Source organism: Triticum urartu, chromosome 2A (assembly GCF_056163025.1).
Source record: "Triticum urartu cultivar PI428250 chromosome 2A, HENAU_Tu73, whole genome shotgun sequence".
In the NCBI taxonomy this organism is placed as follows: Eukaryota; Viridiplantae; Streptophyta; class Magnoliopsida; order Poales; family Poaceae; genus Triticum; species Triticum urartu.
Window position 1 is genome coordinate 744,521,576 of NC_141874.1, and position 25,817 is coordinate 744,547,392.

A 25,817-nucleotide genomic window follows, 5' to 3' on the forward strand; every position below is an offset into this window, starting at 1 on the left:
GTCAAGTTTCGTACCATTTGGACTTCGTTTGATACTCCAACGGTTAACCGAGGGACCGAAAAGGCCTCGTGTGTGTTGCAGCCCAACACCCCTCCAATTTGGCCCAAAACCCACCACAACCTTCTCCATCATCTAGAGCGTTCGATCACGATCGCGTGGCCGAAAACCGCACCTCATTTGGACTCTCCTAGCTCCCTCTACCTATAAATATGTGCACCCCGTTCATTTTCGTGGACGAAACCCTAGCCTCTTCCTCCTCCGCGCACCGGACACGTCCACTCCGCCGCCGGACATGTCCGCCGGCCACCTCACCCCGGCCAATCGCGTTGTGCCACGTCATCGCCTCCTCCGCCTCAGCCACTCAGCGCGCGCCACCTCATGCCGCGTCGCCTCCTCTCTCTCCTCGTCACCGCGCCGGCCCGTGGAGCCCAGGCGGGGCCCGCCCGGCCCGGATCGCCAGCACGCCGCCGCCCGAGGCCCGAGGCCGCGTCGCCCGTGCCACCTTCGTCCTCCCATGCACCGGCGCCCGCCGCCCCGCTCTGCCACCGCGCCGGCGCCGCCCGCCACCGACGCCGGCACCGGCCACCGTCGCGGCTGCCACCGGCATCCGCCGCGCCTCGCCTCGGTTCCTCCCCGCGCCGCCCCTCAACGGAGATCGGCCGGATCTGCTGAGGCATGGCCGGATCCGCCCGGCCCCGAGCTTTCCGACCACCCTCCGGTGCCGGCCACCGCCTCCCCTGTCTCCGGCGACTCTTCCGGCGATCCTCAAAGTTCGTGCCACGGAACCCTAGATCTGAGATCTGAGAGAGGTTGATTTTTTCACTAAGTCCCTGAAATTTCCCTAATTCCTATGCCCATGTTCATCATGCTGTAACTTTGCATCCATAGCTCCGATTCATGCATATAGCATATCAAAATGTTCGTCTCAGAGAGTACATCATTTCATTCCATTGCATCATTTTCATTTGAGCTCATATTGATGCCTGAAATGCTGTTAGAAGAGTGCTACTTGAGATAATTGTCAGATCTGCTGCTCCATTTAGATATTTGTCATTTTTGCCATGATTATTGTGTGCATGATACGCCCATGAGCTCTTCATGTGTTTTGTTATATGTTTTGCCATCTTTCCAGAGGTGTAACCCATGTATTTTTGTGATGTGTGTGGTGACTAGCACAAGCTTGCAAAGTGAGGCACCTGGTAATGCTGATTTCAGGGACTTAGCATTTCCACTAAGTCCTTGACCTATTTATCTCATATGACCATATGTTCATGTTGTTTCTTAGTGATCCGTGCCTCTTTTGAGGATGATCAGTAAGGATGTTTTGTTAATCTTGTGGCGCTCTATCCATCCATGTCTTTGTTTGCATTTATGGAGCACCCTAGCTTGAGTCAATCGAGCTCTACTTTTGCTATTTCGTGAATCTAGGCAGATTGTCTACTTGTTAGCGATTTTGCCGAGGATGTTGTAGTTGATCTGTGCATGCTATGTTTTTGTTCTTGCCATGTCTAGCTTGTATAATGTGTATTCTTGATGGGTGTATGCTTAGATTGTCATGACTTGCTCTGTAGTGAGTGCATCGAGCTCGTAAACATGCCTACTTGATATCTGTTTCAGCATGCTCCAGTTTTCACTAAGTCTGAGAACTGATTATGTTTTTGCCATGTTCACATGCTTGCAATTGTATTTTCTGATCCCTTTTTGCTCAAGGTCACTAAGGGACTTTTGTGAAGCTCTTTGAGTAGCTCCATGCCATGCTTTACTTTGCCATGTTCAGGTCCTGTAGCATATAGTGTTCATGCTCCGAAGCGTGCTATCTGATCGGAGATTCCAGACAAGTGTTAATTTCACTAAGTCTGAAATCTGTTTATCATATGCATTTTTGCCATGCTTGTTTGAACCTGTTAATGGATGATTTGGCCATAGCTCAGTGCTAGACTTTTGTTAAGCATCTTGAATGGATCCCTGCCATGTATTTTTTTGGTCATGTTTGAGTGCTGTAGCATGTTCATCTTGTTGCATTTAGATGGCTACTTGCTGTAAATCGCAGACCGGTGTCATATTTGAATTGCTTGCCATTCCCAAACCGTAACTCCGATTCCGGTGATCTTTATATCATTTTCAAGCGATTTCATCTCACCTTTCCAGTGGCACGCTTGGATTTCCAAGTTGAGGCCAGGTTCAATCATTCCTTATCAAATCATGCATATGCATCGCATACCGCATCTCGCATATCATACCATGTTCAGGTGTTGGTTGTTTACTATGTTGTGTGCTTCTTTCCGGTGATTGCTTCTTCGGGTTGGTTCCGGTAACATCGCGTTTGTGAGGACCCATTCGTCTACGTCCGTTTGTCTTCTTCATGGACTCGTTCTTCTTCCTTGCGGGATTTCAGGCAAGATGATCATACCCTCGAAATCACTTCTATCTTTGCTTGCTAGATGCTCGCTCTTTTGCCATGCCTATGCTGCGATACCTACCACTTGCTTATCATGCCTCCTATATTGTTGAACCAAGCCTCTAACCCACCTTGTCCTAGCAAACCGTTGATTGGCTATGTTACCGCTTTGCTCAGCCCCTCTTATAGCGTTGTTAGTTGCAGGTGAAGATCGAAGTTTGTTCCATGTTGGAACATGGAGATGTTGTTCCTTGTTGGAACATGTTTACTTGTTGGGATATCACAATATATCTTATTTAATTAATGCATCTATATACTTGGTAAAGGGTGGAAGGCTCGGCCTTATGCCTGGTGTTTTGTTCCACTCTTGCCGCCCTAGTTTCCGTCATATCGGTGTTATGTTTCCGGATTTTTGCGTTCCTTACGCGGTTGGGTTATAATGGGAACCCCTTGACAGTTCGCTTTGAATAAAACTCCTCCAGCAAGGCCCAACCTTGGTTTTACCATTCGCCACCTAGCCTCTTTTTCCCTTGGGTTAGGCCAGCCCAAGGGTCATCTTTATTTTAACCCCCCCGGGCCAGTGCTTGTCTAAGTGTTGGTCCGAACTGAGTAGACTGCGGGGCCACCTCGGGGAAACTTGAGGGCTGGTTTTACTCGTAGGATGTCTCATCCGGTGTTGCCCTGAGAACGAGATATGTGCAGCTCCCATCAGGATGTCGGCGCATCGGGCGGCTTTGCTGGACTTGTTTTACCATTGTCGAGGATGTCTTGTAGAACCGGGATACCGAGTCTGATCGGAATGTCTCGGGAGGAGGTCTATTCCTTCGTTGACCGTGAGAGCTTGTCATGGGCTAAGTTGGGACACCCCTGCAGGGATTTGAACTTTCGAAAGCCGTGCCCGCGGTTATGGGCAGATGGGAATTTGTTAATGTTTGGTTGTAGATAACTTGAACCTTAACTTAATTAAAATGAATCAACTGCGTGTGTAACCGTGATGGTCTCTTTCCGGCGGAGTCCGGGAAGTGAACACGGTGTTGGAGTTATGCTTGATCGTAGGTTGTTCTAGGATCACTTCTTGATCATAGTTTCTCGATCGTGCATTGCCTTCTCTTCTCGCTCTCATTTGCGTATGTTAGCCACCATATATGCTAGTCGCTTGCTGCAGCTCCACCTCATACCTTTACCTTACCCATAAGCTTAAATAGTCTTGATCGCGAGGGGGTGAGATTGCTGAGTCCCCGTGACTCGCAGATACTTCCAAAACCAGCTTGCAGGTGCCGTTGAACCGTACAGATGACGCAACCAAGCTCAAGGAGTAGCTCGATGAAGATCTTGTCCTTTATGTTGTTCCGTTTCCAGTTAATCAGTAGTGGAGCCCAGTCGGGTCGATCGGGGATCTTTGTCGCATTTGGGGTTCTTCTTTTATTTTGGTTCCGTAGTCGGACCCTGATTGTATCTGGTTGATGTAATGCTTTACTCATGTATCGTGTGAAGTGGCGATTGTAAGCCAACTATGTACCTCTTTCCCTTATGTATTACATGGGTTGTGTGAAGATTACCTCACTTGCGACATTGCTTTCAATGCGGTTATGCCTCTAAGTCGTGCTTCGACACGTGGGAGATATAGCCGCATCGAGGGCGTTACAGGACCGCCCTGGAGTGGCGGATCCATCCCCGCCCTCGGGGCCCCGCGAGGAGACGCCAATCGCCGGCGACGATCGCCGGAGTCCCGCCCCTTCTCGGGCAGAGGAAGAAGAGGGAAAGGAGACCGGTCAAACCTGATCGAAGCGTTTTTCTTTTTTCTGTTTTATTTTAAAAACAGATTTTGACTAAACTTTGACTGGCTATAACTTTTAAAATATAAATCCAAATGACTTGATTCTTTTTCTGTTGTTCCTCAAATATTGTCTAGTTTATTTTCATATTTATTTCAAAATTTTCCAAGCAACTTTTTTGTACTGTTTTTAAATTATGTGATAATTTAAATATTTCCAAAAATAGGATTTGTTGGAGAGAGAAGAAAACTTTCAAGGTGTTGGAATACACCCTACCTCTCCACAACTTAAAGGCAAGCATTCTGGACCCTGGCATAATATTTTGGGGACTGTTTGATACGGTCACAATACCACCTCGACATGGAGCATTAATTATTTTTACAACGATATGATCATACGCATTGAGTGCATAATGAAAATTTTTGCTGTTGGAAATGGATATGCTTGTGATAGCAATCACCCTCATATGCCTCTCATGCCTACCGGGAAGGGTCCTGGAAAGTCTCTGTCTTGGGTAGACCCAAGCTTGTCCCGCGTCGAGACGGTTATGACCGGTGGGGCAGGGGGAGGTATGATGAGTGGTGGTTGTGTCTGATGGATGTGAAATATTATTCTTGAGCTAATCATGCAGGAAATACTTAAGCCTCCCGAGTCGGCCGTAAATCGAGTCTTGTTCCAGTAACCCCCATACTTGTTTCGTGTTGCCACTTGTCCCTGCCATCGGTAGGGTATGGTTCAGTAAGTTGTCAACCCCTATCTTAGCACACACCATACAGAGAGGCCATGGTGGAAGATACCGGCTGCACCCGGTAGGCATGCCACCTGGTCCGGGGGCATGGGTGTTTTCGGTTGGGACCGAGAGGGGGGCACCCCTTAGAGCGCGCGATAGAAATTTGATCCCATGCTATGCGAGGTTATAGCCTCCCCACTTAGAGTTTTGCTTAACAGGTGTCATGGGTGATTCCAGACACAAGTAAAAGCTGGTGTGTGCAAGTCAGGCGTGTTTTCGACTAAAAGACCGTAGACGGAATTAGTTCCGATGAACTAAAGAAATCCGTCACTCGTGGGTAAAGAGTACACCCTCTGCAGAGATATTAAACCTATTCGAATAGCCGTGTCCATGGTTAAGGACTACAGTCTGGGAAGGGTCAAGCGTCGGTCTTAGTGTCGATCTTCGGAGGAGAAACTACTAAACCAGAATATTGATTATGACTTGTGATATATAATGGTTATGATTATTATCATTGTGGACTAACCATTTGCATTATTTGAAATAATGAATATCCCTGGGATGGTACTACCTCCTGGATATTCACCGTGATTATGTGTATATATATAAGCCCTTTATGTGGTGTCGCACAGACGCCCGACTGTGGCATGCTTGTTATTTCAATTACTTATGAGCCCTTTATGTGGTGTCGCACAAACGCCCGACTGTGGCATGCTTGTTATTCCAATTACTTATAAGCCCTTTATGTGGTGTCGCACGGACGCCCGACTGTGGCATGTCCGTTATTTCATTTACTTATAAGCCCTTTATGTGGTGTCGCACAGACGCTCGAATGTGGCATGTCTGTTATTTCATTTACTTATAAGCCCTTTATGTGGTGTCGCACAGACGCCCGACTGTGGCATGCATGTTATTCCTTTTATATATAAGCCCTTTCTGTGGTGTCGCTCAGACGCCCGACTGAGGCATGCTTCATATTTTTATCCTTTCGAGGCGTCACTTCAGACACCCGATCGGTGCTCTATATTTCTACACCCTGATTGTTTTACTCATGATTCATTTAAATGATCTACTTGCGTGCATCATGAACCTTATTTCATAACTGACGAAGTGATCATAGAATATTTTAAAGCATGATTATCAGTGGCTGTATTATACTTGTGTTCTTAATGTTTGCGAGTACATTCAAAGTACTCACTGGCTTATCCCTGGCTATTGTCTTGGCCAGATTTCTTGCGTGGAGAAGAGCGTTGTGATGACAGCCCCGGAACCTACGCAATGGAGATAGCAGCCTCGCGAAGATAGGAGTTATCCTGGTCAGCTGTTCATGTGGGAAATGGAGTCTCATAGACGCTGGTGACCCGCAAACCGCTTCCGCCTTCAGCCACTAGAAAACCAATTGTTGTACTCATAGGCCAGAATGGTCTTATACTACATATTATGTACCTTGCTTGGAATTTCTGTATCAAGTTGGTGCCTCATCAGCTAAGAGTAATCCTGGGGCTGATGAGCACAAGGGCCATTTTCTGGGAAAATTATATCCCGAAAATCCGGTCCTGACAAAACTGCCACTAGTTCACACATTACAAGCCATAGTTCAATGCTTGAAACTTAAGATAATGACCCACATGGTCAGATTACAAATCACTCTTCATCACAAATATCCTTGATGTCCTTCAGCTTTCTCTTGTTCTTGTCACTAGCTTTGACAAGATCAGCAATGTGAAACTCCAAATTCCTCCTCTCAGTGCTCAACTTTTCCTTCTCCTTCAAATGAGCAAACTTCAGATTCCAAATCACATTACCTTGGGCAGCCTGAATGCTCCTCAACTGGTCAACCTTTTGCTTCAGTTCTTTGTTCTCAGCATCCATTGCACCCAGCTGTTCCTTCAAAGCTGAAATATTGTTGTCCAAAGGAGGAGTGATCTCCTCATGTTCACCTTGTTGGACTTCATTTTCCTTGGGAATATTGTCCTGGGTATCAAGTAGGTTGTTCACATCCTCAACAAGCTTCTTATAAGTCTCCTGTAGCTTGTTCTTCTGTGATGTGAGATTGTGGACAAGTGATGAATGTTCCAGACACGCCATCCTATTAGCACGCTAGCAATCCTCATACAAAAGCCATAGTTTGTGAAGAGCATTCTGCAGATGCTCTGGCCACTCCTCATCTACCCACATCCTCAAAAATGTTGCTTTGACATCCTTTTAGAATTTAGTGAGGCCCTGCAAAGAAAACAAACAATTTGTTTAGGCAAGAATATCTACGAAACCATATTTACAAAACTCAGTTGATTTTTTTAGAGTAAACTTAGGTGATTTAGGAAAGTAATTTTTTATATGTAGACAACTTATTCTATGGAAATAAAAAATTTGTGCAAACAAAATCACTTTTTTGCTAAAAATAAATATATATCTCTGGCAACTCGCGCCAGCCTTTTTAGCAACTACATAACATGTGTTGGGCAAGTTTTGGGCGAAATAAAACCCAGTGTCTCAGGGGCGGTTCTTTTGGGCAACTCATGCTAGCATCTCTAGCAACTAACTATCATAGATTGGGCAAGTTTCGGACACCCTCGGGTCGAGTCATCGACGATTCCAGCCCCCGCATCTCGGGAGCGGTTCTTTTGGGCAACTCACGCCAGCATCTCTAGCAACTAACTATCATGCGTTGGGCAAGTTTTGGACTCTTTCGGCTCGAGTCATCGACGATCCAAGCTCCCACATCTCGGGAGCGGATATTTGGGGCAACTCACGTCGACATCTGTAGCAACTAACTATGATGCATATGGCAAGTTTTGGACACTCTCGGCTCGAGTCATCGATGATTCCGACCCCCGCATCTCGAGAGCGGATCTTTTGGGCAACTCACGACGGCATCTTTAGCAACTAACTATCACGCGTTGGGCAAGTTTCGGCCACCCTCGGGTCGAGTCATCGACGATTCCGGCCCCCGCATCTCGGGAGCGGATTTTTTGGGCAACTCACACCGACATCTCTAGCAACTAACTATCGTGCGTTGGGCAAGTTTTGGACACTCTCGCCTCGAGTCATGGACGATTCCATCCCCCGCATCTCGGGAGCGGATCTTTTGGGCAACCCATGCCAGCATCTCTACCAACTAACTATCATGCATTGGGCAAGTTTTGGACACTCTCGGCTCAAGTCATCGACGATTCCGGCCCCCGCATCTCGGGAGCGGATCTTTTGGGCAACTCATGCCGGCATCTCTAGCAACTAGCTCTCATGCGTTGGGCAAGTTTTGGACACTCTCGGCTCGAGTCACCGGCGATTCCAGCCCCCACATCTTGGGAGCGGATCTTTTGGGCAACTGACTCACATGTGTTAGGCAAATTTTGGACAATCTCGACTCGAGTCATTGACGATTCCAGCTCCCACATCCCAAGTCTCACCCGCGCGCTAAAAAATATCGATTTTCCCATGAAGATGGGACCCCCCCCCCCCCACACACACACACACCCCTCTTCAACCTCCCTATTCCGCCTCTATCACACATAATTATATATGTGAGTAGAAAAACACATGCTTAGGGGTGTCGATTTTGGGATACTTAGCAGCGATTTGCAGCCCAGTTCTTCGACCACTCGAGACAACGCTTTCCTTGATCTAGCTCCACCCCACTAGGTGGCCGCAATGTACAAATAGCGCTGCCCCCTTGGCTCTTCCTCTTTCTTCGCTTGCTGGTCACCGGTACTCCGACACCTCTCTCCTCCCTTCCGCTTGCTGGTTGTCGTAAATCATATGCCAAAATAAATATTGTAGGCAACTTTCAGACATTATTAGGCAATTTAGTGTAGAAATCATTGACTAGAAGGAAGCATAGTGTTTGGCTATAACTCAGTGTCCAAAAAGGGTGTTTGGCTAGAACTCAGTGTCCAAAAAGGTTATAGATTAACTAGAAGAAAACATGTTTTTTTGTCATGACTTTCTCGGTCTGAAGTACAATTCACAACTTCTTACTTTTCCTTTGCTTAGTGATGTACTAATTGCTAACAAAAGTGTCAACAGGGGAACTGGTTCAGCTCCAACTAAGGAAGGAGAGCTAGTGAATTGTTCAAACCGATGGAACCGTCAGTGCACACATCAAAACAATATCCTGTTGTTAACTACATCTTGTGTGTGGCATCAACGACCACCGGAAGACAAAGAATCTTTCATTCAGATGCAGTGTTATTTTCCCCTAGGAGAGTTTACTTTAATGTGTACTAAAAATAGCATAACAATAATAATATGTGCTAATCCTTTGTAAAAATCAATTTGATTCTGGCGGCGTTATTCAACACACACTAATGTGCTTATACTTCTACACATATCTTGTAGTATTAGAAGTTTGGAACCAACGGACTTGTAAATGTATAAACAATCCAAGTAGGCCTTTTTTATTATTGAACCAATGTATTCCTGTACAAGTTTCAGTCTAGCTGATATGGACACCATATTCAATAGTAATGTTTAACTAGACGGACAGACATATCATGCAACCAACTAACAAAATAATTAGGCTGATATGGATACCATGATCAACAGAAATGTTTAACCATCCAAGCAGACAACATTTCAGTATGTTACTTGCTATTTCAGATATATAGCACCTCAATGAGATGGCAAAATTGACTAACATTTCAGGCAACTACAGATAAATAGTTAGACAAGTTTTGTACGACAAAAAAAGGCATGTTCTATGGGAAAGGATCTGGCAATTACTCATGGACTATTCATACTGAAACTCATACTGCAAACTCATCTCTGTGTAACTCAACACACGCACTTTGGCAAATCCAAAAATCGGTTCAGAGGGCTCACCCTGTGGACGAAGAGCGGGAGGGAAATCTACAGTGAGGTACTGCACCGCATCCACTGGTCCGTGCTTCTCGTCGCCGTCCACATGACCCCTGCGGGCATGGTTGTGGACAAAGAATTTGAGGCAATGCTTCAAGAGAATCCTCCCTATACTGTGCAGCCAGGGAATTGAACTGTAGGGGATCTCCAAGGGGCGCGTGAGCAGAAGGGGCCGTCACTGGTTGGAATCTGCAGGGGCGGACGGAGCAGCCGCTTCCTCCTTTTGTTACTGTTGTTGGATGAGAAGGGACTGGGTCAAACAGGAAGCAAAGGTCCCAGCCACGGCATGCATCAAGCCGGCGAGGGATCGACGCGGCGGGGTGTAGGATGGCGCCGGGGAGGGAGAAGCAGAGCGCGTGGTTGCTTCGCCGCCGGTCTGGGGCAGAGGAACGCGTCCGCTCATGCAGGGTGCTGTGTTGCCGGTCGGGGTGTGGGGGCACATCGGTGGAGAAGAAGGTTGAGGAAGGAGAAGCTCCGGCGCAGGATTTGGCTTGGTGGAGGCCGGCGAGCGCGAGGGCCAGGGCAATGGAGGCGAGCGCAGCAGATCTCGTCGGGCGTGGAGGAAGGAGAAGGTGAGTTCTAGAGGAGTGGGGAACGGACGCACAACCGCACGGGCAGAATGGCTTCGTTTGTGTCGGCCCGACCGCCCAGCACCTGGAGGCCGCGATTTTGATCGAACGGCGCCGAAGGGTGTGTACTCGGGACGTCTAAACAGCAAAGCTTTGCTTTTAAGAATTTAGGAAGATAAAGATGGTAACCTGAATTTTGCGGGAGGCATAGCCATGTCCTTAATCCAAACCTCAATAGAAGGTACTCTCAAGAAAATTGATGACTTGAGGAATGGTGAAGCCCTACAGCAAGACATCAAGCAGAAAGGGGATTGTGAAGATTTGGTTTTGACAGGCTTGAGAATTCTAGAGAACCGGGCTCACGACAGAAATAACTGCACACTGATATACAACACCAAGGATCTCCTTTCGAAAATACTTGTGCCTGTCAGTTCCAACAAATTAGTAGAAGATATCAAGAGCAATGCTGCATGGACCAAGGTAGTAGACGGATCACTCAAAGTGGTGAGAAGTCTCATGGGTTCTTCAGGAAGCACCGGCATAAAGATGCGCAGACTGATAGCGAACAATATTAATGCAGTCAAAAACTTGGAGGCCATTCTGGACATTGATATGAAGAGCAACATCGGTATCATAGAGCTACAGATGCGAGCTATAGAGGTTCTTACACAAGTAGCCTTGCATCATCAAGCAAGTATTTCTGCTACAAAGAGAAGGGACAAAATTGTTGAGAGGGCGCTGCACATCTTCCTTACTACAGATTGGATAGAAGATTATCTGAAAGATGACAAAAGGAAGCTCGATAATACTTTACCAAGACCGTCAGTGGAGACATATATGAATAGTGTAGCACTGGCAAAGGAGAAGAATGCCAAACGGGATGCAGAAGCACATGTGGAAAAGAAGATGAAAGAAGCCAAGGAAACGTACTGCAGGCCAGCTTAAAGAAAAGGCAGGTGAAGCACTGGCCATGCTGTCCAGTGGTTCAGAGGCTATCAAGAGCTTCACCGCATGCAAAGATGACGAAGTCCGTTGTCTTACTGAATTGCTCGATTCCAAAATCAAGTGCAAAACAAGTGCAACAGATATTGTCCAAATAGAGATCAACATTGGCTGTCGTATCAGCGCAGCAGTCATTTTAAAGCACTTGCGCAACTACATCAAGGAACCAACTTTACGGATGGTATGCCTGAAAGCATATACACTGACATAACGTCTTTCCTTTTCTCTAATTCAATGAAGTAATCAATTTCCTAATAGCACCCACTGCACGTATGCGTGAACGTGTATACAACATACTGTATTTTCGGCAATTACCTTTTTGAGCTATTTATCAAAATTGAGCTAAACTAGTATGTGTGTGTATCATTTCAGGTACTCGCAGAATTGCTTCCTATACAAGCAGAAGCGAGTAGTGCAACCACACCTAGGTGTTGGCACTACCAGAAAAACTTGTGTTGCCGACGGCCAACTCTATGCCGACGGCCCCCGTCGGCATAGATGGGCATACCCCGACGGCCCAACTAAAGCCGTCGGCGTATGTCCCTCTATGCCGACGGGGGCCGTCGGCATAGATCAGCCGTCGGCGTTGCTTCGAATATACCTACGGTGGCCGTCGGCATAGAGTAGGCCGTCGGCATATCGCGTGGGCCCGTCTACCGAGGTGGCGACGACAGTTTGACGGCGTCAGGCTACACCGACGGGCTAACGATGGCCGTCGGCATAGCTACGCCGACGGCCTAGCCGTCGGCATAGCTATGCTGACGTCATCGATCCGCTGCGCCGCCACGTCATCGATCTGTGTCGTTCGCCGGTCCCGTGGGGTGGCATTTCTATGCCGACGGCTAGGCCGTCGGCATAGGCCTGGCCCATGGTTTTTGCCACGTCATCGATCACCGCCCTACGCCACGTCATTGACCCAGGGCTCTATCGTTCCGTGGCCGTAGCTATGCCGACGGCTTTGCGGTAGGCATAGATTTCTAATAATATTTTTATATTTTTTATTTTATCTTTTTATTTTTTATTTTTTTCCAATACTAATTTCATTAACTTAAATGTACAGAAAACATATATCGATTGCCCCCCACACGGGCCTTCTTCCGTCGTGTCACGGAGACGGGACGGGGTACCTGTGGGGGGTAGCAATGCCGCCAGGTGTTGCGGTGGGCCCTCCTACGGTTGTGGAAACGTGGTGGCACGCGCAGGCACGCGGCTTCGGGGTGTGCCCCCCTCCTCCCTCACGGGCGTCGATGCCGCCGTGCCCCGGAGGGGGGAAACGGCCACGTCAGGCCGACGCAGAGGGAATCTTGGGGTGGGTTGTGCCGGGACTGTGTTGGGGGTGTAGCTATGGCTAGGCTGACAGCAAGGTGAAAAGGTCCACCGGTCAAACTACGTCCACCGAAAGTCAAAGGGATAGACCCGGCGGTCGTCTGTGTCAGGGTTAGACGGGACGGGGTACCTGGGGGGTAGCAATGCCGCCAGGTGTTGCGGTGGCCCTCCTACGGTTGTAGAAGCATGGTGGCAGGCGTAGGCACCCGGCACGCGGCTTGTATGAGGTCCCGGTGCAACGCTCCGGTGGCATTGCTACCCCCTAGGGCCCCCGTCTCGCCTAACCCTGTAGCGTTTGACCACGGGATCTACCCCTTTGACTTTGCACGGACGGGCTTTAACTAGTGGACGTATCCACCCGGTTGTGTTAGGTCAGCCCATAGGAACACTTTGGAGCAACATCCGGGCCAGACCCATGGCAAGATCCCCTCCGTGTAGACCCGACGCGTCCGTTCCCCCCCCCCCCTCCAGGTGCCGGTGGCGGCGCCGTCCGTGAGGGGGGGCACACCCCGGAGACGCGTGTCGGGCGTTTGCACCTGCCACAACACTTCCAGACTTGTGAGAGGCCGCCTACGCAAGATTTGGCGGCATGCTAGCCCGCGGAGGCCGCCGGCCACAGTCGTAGACACGCGAAGAGCAATCCGCGTAAGAGGGAATTGTTCAGATACTTATCCATCACGAAAAATTATGAAAACTTACCATCAGTCCTACAACACATGTGCCCACGCCGTGTAAAAAACTCATGATTTTATCGCGCTCCGAGTATTTAATAATATTCACGCCGCATCGTTACCGCAAAACGTCTACTACCGTGTTATCGCCGTCCGTGAAGGGGGGCCACACCCCGGAGACGCATGCCGCCTCTTCGGACATGCCACCACACCATCCCGCATGTATGAGGTCCCGGTGCGACGCTCCGGTGGCATTGCTACCCCCTAGGGCCCCCGTCCCGCCTAACCCTGTAGCGTTTGACCACGGGATCTACCCATTTGACTTTGCACGGACGGGCTTTGACCAGTGGACGTATCCACCCGGTTGTGTTAGGTCAGCCCATAGGAACACTTTGGAGCAACATCCGGGCCAGACCCACGGCAAGATCCCCTCCGTGTAGACCCGACGCGTCCGTTCCCCCCCCCCTCCAGGTGCCGACGGCAGCGCCGTCCGTGAGGGGGGCACACCCCGGAGACGCGTGCCGGGCGTTTGCACCCGCCACAACACTTCCAGACTTGTGAGAGGCCGCCTACGCAAGATTTGGTGGCATGCTAGCCCCCGGAGGCCGCCGGCCACAGTCGTAGACACGCTGGCCCCTAGCCAGTTAGTTCATCCCCAATCTATTCACCCAAAGCATGTCATGCTGAGGGTGTCCTGGATTAGGGGGTGTCCGGATAGCCGGACTATACCTTCGGCCGGACTCCTGGACTATGAAGATACAAGATTGAAGCCTTCGTCCCGTGTCCGGAAGGGACTTTCCTTGGCGTGGAAGGAAAGCTTGGCGATACGGATATGTAGATCTCCTACCATTGAAACCGACTCTGTGTAACCCTAGCCCTCTTCGATGTCTATATAAACTGGAGGGTTTTAGTCCGTAGGATGAACAACAATCATACCATAGGCTAGCTTCTAGGGTTTAGCCTCCTTGATCTCATGGTAGATCTACTCTTGTACTATCCATATCATCAATATTAATCAAGCAGGAGTAGGGTTTTACCTCCATCGAGAGGGCCCGAACCTGGGTAAAAACATCGTGTCCCTTGTCTCCTGTTACCATCCGCCTAGACGCACAGTTCGGGACCCCCTACCCGAGATCCGCCGGTTTTGACACTGACATTGGTGCTTTAATTGAGAGTTCCTTTGTGTCGTCACTTTTAGGCCTGATGGCTTCTCCGATCATCAACAGCGATGCGATCCGGGGCGAGACTTTTCTCCCCGGACAGATCTTCGTATTCGGCGGCTTTGCACTGCGGGCCAATTCGCTTGGTCATCTGGAGCAGATTGAAAGCTACGCCCCTGGCCGTCAGGTCAGATTTGGAAGTTTAAACTACACAGTTGACGACCGCGGGGACTTGATCTTCGACGGATCCGAGCCGCAGCCGAGCGCGCCGCACTGTCACGGTGGGCATGATCTAGCTCTGCCACCGAATAGTGCTCTGGAGGCCGCACCTGTGTCCGCTCCGACCCTTAGCTCGGAGCCGATCACACCAATCGAGGATGGGTGGTTAGACATTGCCTCGGGGGCTGCAATCTCTACGGCGATCAAGCCGAACACTAGCCCTGTCCTCTGCGAAGCCCGTGACTCCAAGGTGTCGGACTCCTCTCCGGACTCTGAGCCCTCCGCGCCCCTACCGATCGAATCCGATTGGGCGCCGATCATGGAGTTCACCGCCGCAGACATCTTTCAGCACTCGCCCTTCGGCGACATTCTGAATTCACTCAGGTCTCTCTCTTTGTCAGGAGAGTCCTGGCCGGACTATGACCGGCAGGATTGGGATGGGGACGACGAAGAAATTCGATGCCCACCCACCACCCACTTCGTAGCCACTGTCGATAATTTAAACGACGTGCTCGACTTCGACTCCGAAGACATCGACGGTATGGACGACGATGTAGGAGAAGAACATGAACCAACGCCTATAAGGCACTGGACAGCCACCTCATCTCATGATGTATACATAGTGGACACACCCAAAGGAAGCGACCACGAGGAACACAGGGATGCAACGAGGGATCGTTCACTCGAAAAGCAATCAAAGCGGCGACGTAAGCGCCGCTCCAAGCCCCGCCTCAACAGAGACAGCAGCCATACAGACCCAGCCATAGAGCAGGACGAGCCGGCGGACGACGAACATGCCTTCGAGCAACCGTCCGAACAGGGCAACTTGGATAAACAAACCGAACAACCCGTCCCCGGCGAAAACAACAGTCCGGACAACCTTACGCCGGATAAGCTCATGGAGCAGTCCCCGGCGAAAACAACCGTCGGCATAGATGTACGGCCCCCGTCGGGAAAGCATCTATGCCGATGGCTTTTCTATGCCGACGGCCTCCCTAGCTATGCCGACGTATATGTTGCCGACAGCCCTATGCCGACGGGGCCCGTCGGCATAGGTCTGTCCCGACGGGACTCGGGGCTATGCCGACGGCCCTGGCCGTCGGCATAGGGGGCGATTCCGGTAGTGTGGGAGCGTGATATCTCTTGCATTAAAGCAAGCAGAAACGACATAGAAAACCCAAGTGACTGTGTGGAAGACAAGCCTTCGACTTTACAGAACCACGACATCCAGTAATGTGGGGAGAGGAGGCTGCAAAGGAGAGCTGTTATCACTCGTCGCAACAATTCGTGCAAACAGCAATCTTGATTTTGTAGCAATCTTAATGTCACAGACACCGCCAGCTGCCCTGGAAGACTTTGTGGTGAGGCTCAAGAAGATGGTGGAGGACAACATGTACGCCACCCCTGCGTGCCTTGCAATACAGAAGCTCAGCTGCGAGCTGGTTATAGAATTAATCCAGCATGATGAAAACGTCGACGTGATCGACAGCCATGGTATCGTTGGCACATTATTGGAGGCTTCAGAGACGATGGCCGGGCTTGAGAGCATCATGCTTTTCGATGGCGTTGATAGTGACTGCCATGGGGTTCCTCTGAAGCCTCTCTCTTCTGTCCTCACTAAAAACGCAGATCTTTTCGCACAGAGGAAACAGGCTCTGGGAATCAACATTGTGCCTGCCAGTGCACCAGTACCATGATTGTTGCATTGCAAAGTATCTTAGTATGGCAAAAATATCGGAACGGGTATTGGTGCTTTCTGTTTTTTCTGTTGTTTCATTTTCGAATTTGTGAGGATTCGCCATAATAGGCTGCGTGCACCATCAGGTGCAGAGGTCCAGAGTGTAATTCTTGGATTCTAAATTCGGGTACATCTTATGCATCATGGCAAGACCCCCAAGGGCATTGTATAATGTGTATGTGTGCATCGCAGTGTGTGGCGAGAAATGTACGGTTTTCCCTATGCTTTGAGAAATGAAGATGTGCTAATTGCTATTGATGCATAATGTAATGCCCGTCCTCCACCTTTCAGTTTCCTGAATTCTACTGAAAATTGTGAGAGACGCCCAGATCGTTTCTACATCTTAGTCGTCTTGATTTGCTGTGTGAACTAGCTTTGCCAAAGGCATCGACATAACAACAGGGGCTATCAGCCACCACCACGCGCGGCTACTGCGCCGCTCGAAGCCCAGCCTCCGGTCAGAAACGAGCACCCGTGCCGCAAACTAGCCCGCGCCCCCAGTCCTCCCCGTCGCCCCTCAGCTCGAATCAAACAGCCGCCACATGTAACTGAACACCATCAAACTCTAGTGCTTAAGTTAATTACTTGTGTGATATGTGATCGTGGTTCGTAACATGCATAGTGGTCTAGCTCAGCCCCACGTGTTCCGGAGTCGAGACAGAAACCGCTTGGCTTCAGACCAAAGATGGCACGGTTGTTTCTCAACACGCAAATTCGAGTCGCAGTGTCCTAGAGCCAGGTAGGTAGATCGACAGGACCAGTCGCGACGGTGAGCTACCTGGTAATCTGTTTGGTGTGTAGGATATTTTCGAGATGAATTCAACACTACGGACTACTCAGACGATGCTGAAGCTGTCGGGGCTGCAGCGAGGGTCTCGAGCTCTCTGGACGAACACGAACGAGCGGGTGAATGTTGATTTGGGCCTCCTCTTGGGCTCATGTTTTTCTATGGCGGTACCTCCTTCGGCCTTTGTTTGTTTTGTGTCACTTTCTGTGGTTAGCATCACACTCTGTTGATCTGTTCGCAGGATCGTCTGGAAAATAGAAGGCCATGTAAGTTCCGTCCCTGCTTCTTCCTGCCACCACGACCAAGACCAACCACGGTTCAAACTGCACCTTAGCAATCCACTGATTCCTCTATCTACAAAGATGGAAGTTAAAAAAAACTTTGCCGCTTTACTAACCGGCCGGGGAACTTTTACCCTCTTTTGCGGGTCGGCAAACTTTTACCTTGTAAAACTAGACTGACCGGTGCAGTTTCAACTCCAACACGTGTAACACTGAATGTGTAACACTATGCGCTGCGCAGTTTGGGAGTTGTGCAGAGCGTGTGCTGGGGAGAGTCAACTGGATGGTTTCCTGACAAAACTCAGCACCAAATCATTGATGCAAAGTTGGAATTGTTTTTCAGCGCGGGTTGCCCAAGCTGATCAACACGGGAGCTGCCGGGTCACAAGGCAAGTGGCCAACTAAGATTAGTTTGCGGTTTCCCATGTAAACTAGTAAAAAGCCCTGCCACGGGCATTTAAAAAATCTACAGATAACATGTGTAAATATAACTATAGGTTAAAATGCCCGTGCGGTAGGAGGTTTAGTCCCACCTTGCCGTGCGAGGAGCGAGTCGACGGGCTTAAATAGCCATGTCGTCCAAAAGTGATAAGCATTGATGGTTGAAGGTTATTGCGTGTCATTGTTGACAATATCCCTCAAAAAAGGAGCATTGATGGCTGCCCGGCACTTTTTGCTTCGTAGGTGCAGTGTGCAGTCCGACAGTAGAGGGCAAGGTCCGGTGCAAGGGTGGCGGCGAAGGTAGCAAACATCCGATGGGAACACGGTCATAAAGAAGAACTTTTTTAAAAATATAAATGAAGTTCTAAAGGAGTATGCATCTGACTTGTGAGCGTTGTACATGCATATCCCCCTTTACTTCCTTGACTATACACTTAGATTAACATCTCTATGCTACAAATTAAGAAAATACAAAAATACTTTATGTAAACAATACAAATTCATGATATCTATCTTGGGTGGTATAGTAGGACACTACATGAAACAATATCACAAATAAACATCTTTGTTGAATGTAACTTCGCCGAGAAAAATAGGATGACCCTCTTGTCTTATATGAAGAATATAAGTATATATGTCAATACAGAAGATAAGAGGGCCATCCTATTTTTCAAAGATTAAAAATTAGGAATTTACAAGAGAGTTCCAACCCTAATTAAGGCAAAAGGGAAAAATAACAACAAGATATTGTATAGGATGTGCTGCCTCTCACAAGCATCTTCAAACTGCTTAACGTCACCTTTTGTGAGGAATGTGCTAAGAAATCGCAATGCAAATTTACATGTTCAAATTTATCAAAAGAAAGTACTCACGGGACTTCAGATAAGAGCAAAACCTAGCATGCAAATACCAAAGTCATATTCTTTTCCATCAACAGTTCATGCTAAACTCTCTAGATTCTTGATATGGTATGACATACTAATGCATCAATAAGTGCTCACACTTTCCCCTTGGATCGATTAATTGACAATAACACTCAACCATGGACATGTACTATTTCTATTATTATTTTTTGAAATGGATGTGTATCAACCATCTAATTCCCAAAATTGACCAAAACTCTAATTTCTCTTCGTCTCAATCTTTAGCAGAAAGCTATTATATGAATCTAATGTCTTTTGCCCAGGATCCTCTCTGCGGGGTCCCCCTCACGGTGCTTTGGTCGGAGGGTAAACCGGTCATCCACCAGTTTGGAGCTGGCTGCGAGAAGCAAAAGCTCGAATTTTCAGTTGCGGCTTCTACTTGATAGTTTTGGAGCGCTCTACAAAAGCCATGCTTGAAGCTAGCCCTGAAACAACCCGTCTGTTTGGGCTCCAGCTTTTTTTGGCTAGAAGTTGTAGGAGCCCATGAAAAGAGCCCAAACTAACACATCCTAAGCAGGTATAGCTTGTGCAACCAACTTAACCAACACTTTTTGCTAAAAAAAAAACTTAACCAACACTTCCTTACCAGCCGAGGACATGGTTAGACTCAAAAAAGAAAAAAGCCAAGGACATGGTTTTCTCAATCCATCCTTAGACTCTGGCTTCTCAATTAGTTGCTCTCCTGCTCTTGTCATTGTTCTCCGTGCGAAATGGGCCAGCCTAAAACGCGATTCCGTCGACTATTTAACGCGCAGAGCCTATGGGCCTCGTACTTTCCGATAAGGCACGTGCTTCCGGGCGGCAAGGTCACCGTCCGTCCACACAGCGTGGGGATCTTTTTTTTCTGAAAGCACGCACAATGTGAGGATCTCCTTAGGATATGTTTCTAGTTTCCTTTTTGTGGGATACGTTTTTTTTTCTTAGGACGCCTGCGTGATCAGGGTGCGGTTGTGTGCGCGTGGAGTTTTTCCTTCACGCTGAAGTATGGTCAGTCAATCTAAATTAGTAAGTGCACACCAAAAAACATAGAAGTACCAGTTAAGGCTAACTGTTGGATTGAGATTTATGCGCCTAATCGTTCGGTGTTGATCGGCTTGTGCGGTGTTGTGGGGCTAATTACGGGGTGCACGTAAGAAAGTTTTTGTTCAATTGTTTAATAGTTCGGTGTTGTTCGATTGTTTAATCGTTCGGTGTTGATCGGTTTGTGCAGTAAGGCAATCATGATCGAGGCCAGCGAAAAGCATGCCGCTCTCAAGCCCGGTCATCGCCTTTGGATCCTTCATTTCTGTTTCGTCTACCTGGACTGGAAGAAGGGGAAGGTGCTTATTGTGGAAACTGCGAGAAGGTCTTACCCTGCCGAGGGCGACGGTTTCGTGTTAAATAGCCAGGAGCTGATCCCTGGGATATGCGTACATGGTGGTTGAGATTACAAACGTAAGATACAAGAAAAGGAGGTTCGGTTATAGAGATAAGATCAACATAAGATCAACTCAAACAACCTATCTATATCCTACGAAACTAACTCCATATAGCCTTGGGCTTCAAGTATACGCATATGTTTAACACCCTCCCTTAATCACAACATGGACATGTTGAGATTACGCTTGAACTCTTCAAAAGCTTTTGTGGGCAAGGCTTTTGTAAACCCATCTGCAACCTGATCTTTGGAATGAATGAACCGGATATCCAGTTGCTTGTTAGCAACTCTTTCTCTCACAAAGTGAAAATCAATTTCAATATGCTTTGTTCTAGCATGAAAAACAGGGTTAGCTGACAAGTATGTAGCACCAAGATTGTCACACCACAGACATGGAGTTTGAATGCACTTTATACCAAGTTCCTTTAGTAAGGACTGAACCCAAATGATTTCTGCAGTTGCATTTGCAAGTGCTTTATACTCTGCCTCTGTACTTGATCTAGAAACAGTAGCTTGTTTCTTTGCACACCATGAGATGAGATTTGGTCCATAGAACACTGCAAAACCACCTGTTGAGCGTCTGTCATCTAAACACCCTGCCCAATCAGAATCAGTAAAGGCACTAACAAGTTTAGAGGATGACTTGCTGAAAGTGAGACCAGTGCTCAAAGTGTTCTTGACATATCTGACAATTCTTTTAGCAGCAGTCCAATGAGCTGTAGTGGGTGCATGAAGAAACTGGCATACCTTGTTGACAGCAAATGAAATATCAGGTCTCGTGAGAGTCAAGTACTGGAGTGCACCTACCAAGCTTCTGTAGTTAGTGCTATCCTCTTGATTCAAGGGATTTCCTTCAGTGAGAGACAATTTTTCAGAACTGGACAGTGGAGTTGGCGATGGTTTACATCCTTGCAATCCAGCTCGCTTCACAAGATCGGTTGCATATTTTTCCTGAGTAAGATGAAGATCATCACCAGATTTCTTTACCTCAATACCCAAGAAATAGTGTAGATCTCCTAGATCTTTGAGAGCAAACTCAGCACTTAGATCCTTCAGCAATCCTGCCACTGCCTCATTAGATGAACTGGCCACAATAATATCATCAACATAGATGAGCAAGAACATGGATGTATTCAACTTGTTGTAAATAAATAATGAGGTGTCAGCCTTGGAAGGAGCAAACCCAAGTGCTTGTAGTTTATGACTGAGACGTGAGTACCAAGCTCTCGGAGCTTGTTTTAACCCATATATTGCTTTATCAAGTTTGCAAACATGAAAGGGTAACCTTTTGTCCTCGAACCCAGGAGGTTGCTTCATGTAAACATCCTCTTCCAAAACGCCATGGAGAAACGCATTCTTGACATCTAGCTGACGAAGAATCCATCCCCTGGACATAGCAATAGACAAAACAAGACGAATCGTGGCAGCTTTTACTACTGGACTAAAGGTATCCTCATAGTCTAGACCATACCGTTGCTTGAATCCTTTTGCAACTAGTCTAGCCTTGTAACGATCTATAGTTCCATCAGAGTTCTGTTTTATCCTGAAGACCCATTTGCAATCAATTAAATTTTTACCTTGCTTTGGGGGAACTAGGTGCCATGTTTTGTTTTTCTGAAGAGCCATGAATTCTTCATCCATGGCCTTTTTCCACGTTGCATTTCCTAATGCTTCTTGAAGTGTAGCAGGCTCACCTGCAGAGCATGCCAAACCAAACTTTGTGATAGTTTTATAATTAATAGGTTTGATTACCCCTTGTTGAAGTCGTGTCCGACGTGGGGTAGGAGATACAGCAGCAACATCTTGCATAGAGGATCCAGATTCTCCCCCTGCAGCACCAGATCCCGAAGGGGATCGAGCGACAGGAGATAGCGACGCGCTGGGATCCTCTGTGGCTGTGGGTTGACGCGCGGGTGACGAAGCAGGCGCAGAAGATCCAGGGTCAGGTCGCCCCGACACGGCTTCACGCCGCAATGATGAGCCAGGGGTCCCGGACCCCGTAGCCAGGTCAGGGTCGATCGGGCGGCGCGTCTGTCGGCGAGTGTAGCACCGGCTCGCGTCGGTTGGCCACCGAGCCAGAGGAGGACACGTGGCGGATGGAGATTCGTCCGGCGCGCCTGGCCCCGTGAGACGGATCAGAGGCGACCGCGTGTCCGCGCCTGGGAGGCTGGGGTCGTCGCTGTCACCAGCTGCAGGTGCCGACATGCTGCGGTGCGCCAGCGGCTCGAATCCCGCAGCAGATTCGCTGCCAGGGTGCTGCATCACCGATCCCGAGGGGGATTTGCTCCCTGGGAGCGGACACATAAAATGTGCCTCATGTGCTGCACCGTTTTGCACAATTTCTTCATCATTTTCTTCAGAATTTTCACCTGCATCACCAGAGGACTCATGCACAGGAGAATGAGGGTTAGCCAACAGTGGTGCATTGCAATTATTTTCCCCGTGATCACCATTGATAAGATGTGAAGGCAGAAGTAGGATTTCTTGACGAAGAAGTGCTCCGGCGTTTGGGTGGAGATCACGAAAGGGAAAAAGAGTTTCATCGAAGACGACGTCACGAGATATGTAGACGCGACCGGTGGATACATCGAGGCATTTTACACCTTTGTGTTGGGGACTATACCCAATAAACACACACTGTTTGGACCTGAACATGAGCTTACGGGTATTGTAAGGCCGTAGATTTGGCCAACACGCACATCCAAAAATGCGAAGGGAGTTGTACTCTGGTTTAGTGTGAAAGAGTTTTTCAAGAGGGGTTTCAAAGTTAAGAACTCGACTAGGCAACATGTTTATGAGGTGCACAGCAGTAAGAAAGGCCTCATCCCAGAATTTAAGAGGCATAGATGCACGTGCAAGAAGGGCAAGCCCTACTTCAACAATGTGACGGTGCTTGCGTTCAGCCGACCCATTTTGTTGGTGGGCATGTGGGCAAGAGACTTGGTGAGATACGCCAAGTGTTTGGAAGAAGGAGTTGAGTTTTTCGTACTCCCCTCCCCAATCTGATTGAACTGCAATTATTTTACTATCAAACTTGCGTTCAACTAGAGCTTGGAAGTTTTGAAAGACTTGGAAAACGTCGGATCTTTTCTTAAGAAGATAGATCCACGAATATTTGCTAAAGTCATCAATGAAACTGACATAATAAGTATGTCTACCAACAGAGGAAGGGGCCGGACCCCATACATCAGAAAAGACAAGTTGCAATGGTTTGGTAGAAATACTTGTAGAAATTGGATAAGGTAATTGATGGCTTTTAGCCTTTTGACATGAATCACAAATTGTTTCATTGTCACGCTCTTCATATGAGAGCTTATTTTTCCTAAGTAATTTCTCGACTAAAGAAAAAGATGCATGCCCTAAACGATCATGCCATCGTGATGATGAAAGCTTGATAGCACCACAAGCTTGTTTATTCTACCTCCTAAGCTCCGGAATCAACGGATAGAGCCCTCGATCACATCTACCTCGATATAGGATTTTCCTCGTGGCTTGATCCTTGATAAGAAAGAAGAACGGGTGAAATTCAATAAAGACATGATTATCAAGGGCTATACGATGGACAGAAAGTAGGTTCATGGAGGCTTTAGGGACATGCAAGATTTTTCGAAGATGAATTTTTCGATGAGGGGTTTTAACAATTGAATGACCAACATGACAGATCCTCATACCTTCTCCGTTTGCAGCGTGAATCTGGTCGGATCCGCGATACTTCTCCCTCATGGTGACTTTCTCAAGCTCACCTGTGATGTGGTTTGTAGCACCACTGTCCATGTACCAGTTTGTGTCAATGCTGTACGAGCCCTCAGCGCCGCCGGCTACCTTTCCATCTTGGGAGGAGTCTTCATCTTCCTCAAACCTGTACCAGCAGTCCTTCGCTGAGTGCCCTAGTTTGCCGCAGATCTGGCACTTGACAGCATCCGGGCGTGATTTGGTGTTGTTGCCGGTGCGGCGACCCTTGGTGTTGTTGTAGGAGGGCCGCCCGCCGTTGTTGCCGCCGCTGGTGTTGTGGCCGCTGCGCGAGTTGGTGTTGGAGGCGTTCCTTCCTCTGCGTGGCGGCCCGCGGTAGCGAGAGGATCCACCACCCCCGCGACCACGTGATGCGCCGTTTGCAGAGGACTTGAAGCCGGTGCCCGTGCCCTGGTAGAGCGCCACCCTCTGGTCAAAATTGCTCATCTGAGCAAAGAGCTCATCAAGCGTGACAGGGATGGTGCGAGCATCGAGCGCTGAGACCAGCGGTTGATACTCCATGTCGAGGCCAGCGAGGATGTGCGAGATCAGCTGATCGTCGTCCAGCGGCTTCCCTGCCGCCGCGAGCTCGTCCGCCAGCGATCGCATCTGTGCGAAGTATGTCGCAACAGACTGCTGCCCCTTCTGTGCATTAGCAAGAGCTATGCGTATGTTGTTGATGCGGGACAGAGAGGTTGAGGAGAACATGCTGGCCAGCGCTGTCCAGAGATCATGTGCGTGGACAATGGAGGTGACCTGCACAAGTACTTCCTTCGACAAATTATTCAGCAGATAGCCCAATACCTGCTGATCCTCCTTGACCCAAATAGGATGCAGGGGATTTGGCGACGTCTCTTCCTTCCCGTCTGCTGCCTTGGTGGTGACAGTCTGCGCGGGCTCCTTCATGGTTCCATCGACATAGCCGAGCAACCCCGCACCTCGGAGCTGTGGCGTGATCTGCGTCCGCCAGAGCACATAGTTTGTGCGGGTAAGCTTCTCGGTGATCTGACCGCTAAGGCTGGTCTGGGAGAAGCTTGAGGAGGAGGAGGACATGGCGGCGTGATGGTGGATGTGGGCTAGATGAGATGGAAAAGGATTGCTCTGTATACCATGTGGAAACTGCGAGAACGTCTTACCCTGCCGAGGGCGACGGTTTCGTGTTAAATAGCTAGGAGCTGATCCCTGGGATATGCGTACATGGTGGTTGAGATTACAAACGTAAGATACAAGAAAAGGAGGTTCGGTTATAGAGATAAGATCAACATAAGATCAACTCAAACAACCTATCTATATCCTACGAAACTAACTCCATATAGCCTTGGGCTTCAAGTATACGCATATGTTTAACACTTATCATACACTTTGCACTCACTTATAGCTGTGGCCCACTGATTAGATTTGACCCATTCCTTGCCAGCGTCCTGACTTGCGGGGCCCGTCAACTTGTACCTGTGCATCAGACGAGGCAGCCTCCTCTGCTCCGGTGCTGCCTGTTTCAGCTTCAGTTTCGTCAGTTAAGTCCTTCAGCTTGCGATCCTGCTTCAGTTTCGTCAGTTAAGCTCTTCAGCGACTTCAAGAAACTGGCCCTGGAGGCGTGCAAGGGCATGTCCTTGCAGCGGCCGGCTAAGTTCCAAACTCCTTATTCGTCGTCGACAACGATGCCGATGTGGATCGTGTTGTACGAGGAGGAGGTGATGATGCTGGGGCTGCGGAGGATGCAGAGCCACATGGCAGAGCTGGAGAGGGCGTGAGAGGAGACGAGGGGGCAGAGTAGTGCCTAGGAATTAGGATGTG

General features: G+C 48.6%; 1 protein-coding gene and 3 pseudogenes across 1 annotated transcript; 1 reads left to right on the forward strand and 3 right to left on the reverse strand.

Annotated features, from left to right (window-relative positions):
* Positions 1 to 6,452: 6,452 nt before the first annotated feature.
* LOC147987579 (uncharacterized) lies at positions 6,453 to 7,103 on the reverse strand (annotated as a pseudogene).
* A 3,439-nt stretch (positions 7,104 to 10,542) lies between these two features.
* Positions 10,543 to 16,404, forward strand: LOC147987580 (uncharacterized; annotated as a pseudogene).
* A 4,477-nt stretch (positions 16,405 to 20,881) lies between these two features.
* LOC147987581 (uncharacterized) lies at positions 20,882 to 25,076 on the reverse strand. The gene is made up of 6 exons (XM_087542438.1): positions 24,038 to 25,076; positions 22,427 to 22,663; positions 21,766 to 21,988; positions 21,580 to 21,681; positions 21,042 to 21,378; positions 20,882 to 20,890 (listed from the first exon to the last, which is right to left on the reverse strand). Exons 1-6 carry the CDS (start codon positions 25,074 to 25,076, stop codon positions 20,882 to 20,884), a joined length of 1,947 nt encoding a protein of 648 aa, XP_087398564.1.
* On the reverse strand, positions 24,455 to 24,593 carry LOC125549707 (small nucleolar RNA Z247; annotated as a pseudogene).
* Positions 25,077 to 25,817: the final 741 nt, after the last annotated feature.

What these genes read in the sequence shown, in the direction of transcription:
- LOC147987581 (XM_087542438.1), bottom strand. Translation starts at nt 25,076, where the DNA reads ATGTCCTCCTCCTCCTCAAGCTTCTCCCAGACCAGCCTTAGCGGTCAG. An exon ending in TGCTACAAACCACATCACAG is followed by an intron (nt 22,664 to 24,037) that starts GTGAGCTTGAGA and finishes CTGGTGATGCAG; the next exon opens with GTGAAAATTCTGAAGAAAAT. An exon ending in GCAAAAGGATTCAAGCAACG is followed by an intron (nt 21,682 to 21,765) that starts GTATGGTCTAGA and finishes TGCTATGTCCAG; the next exon opens with GGGATGGATTCTTCGTCAGC.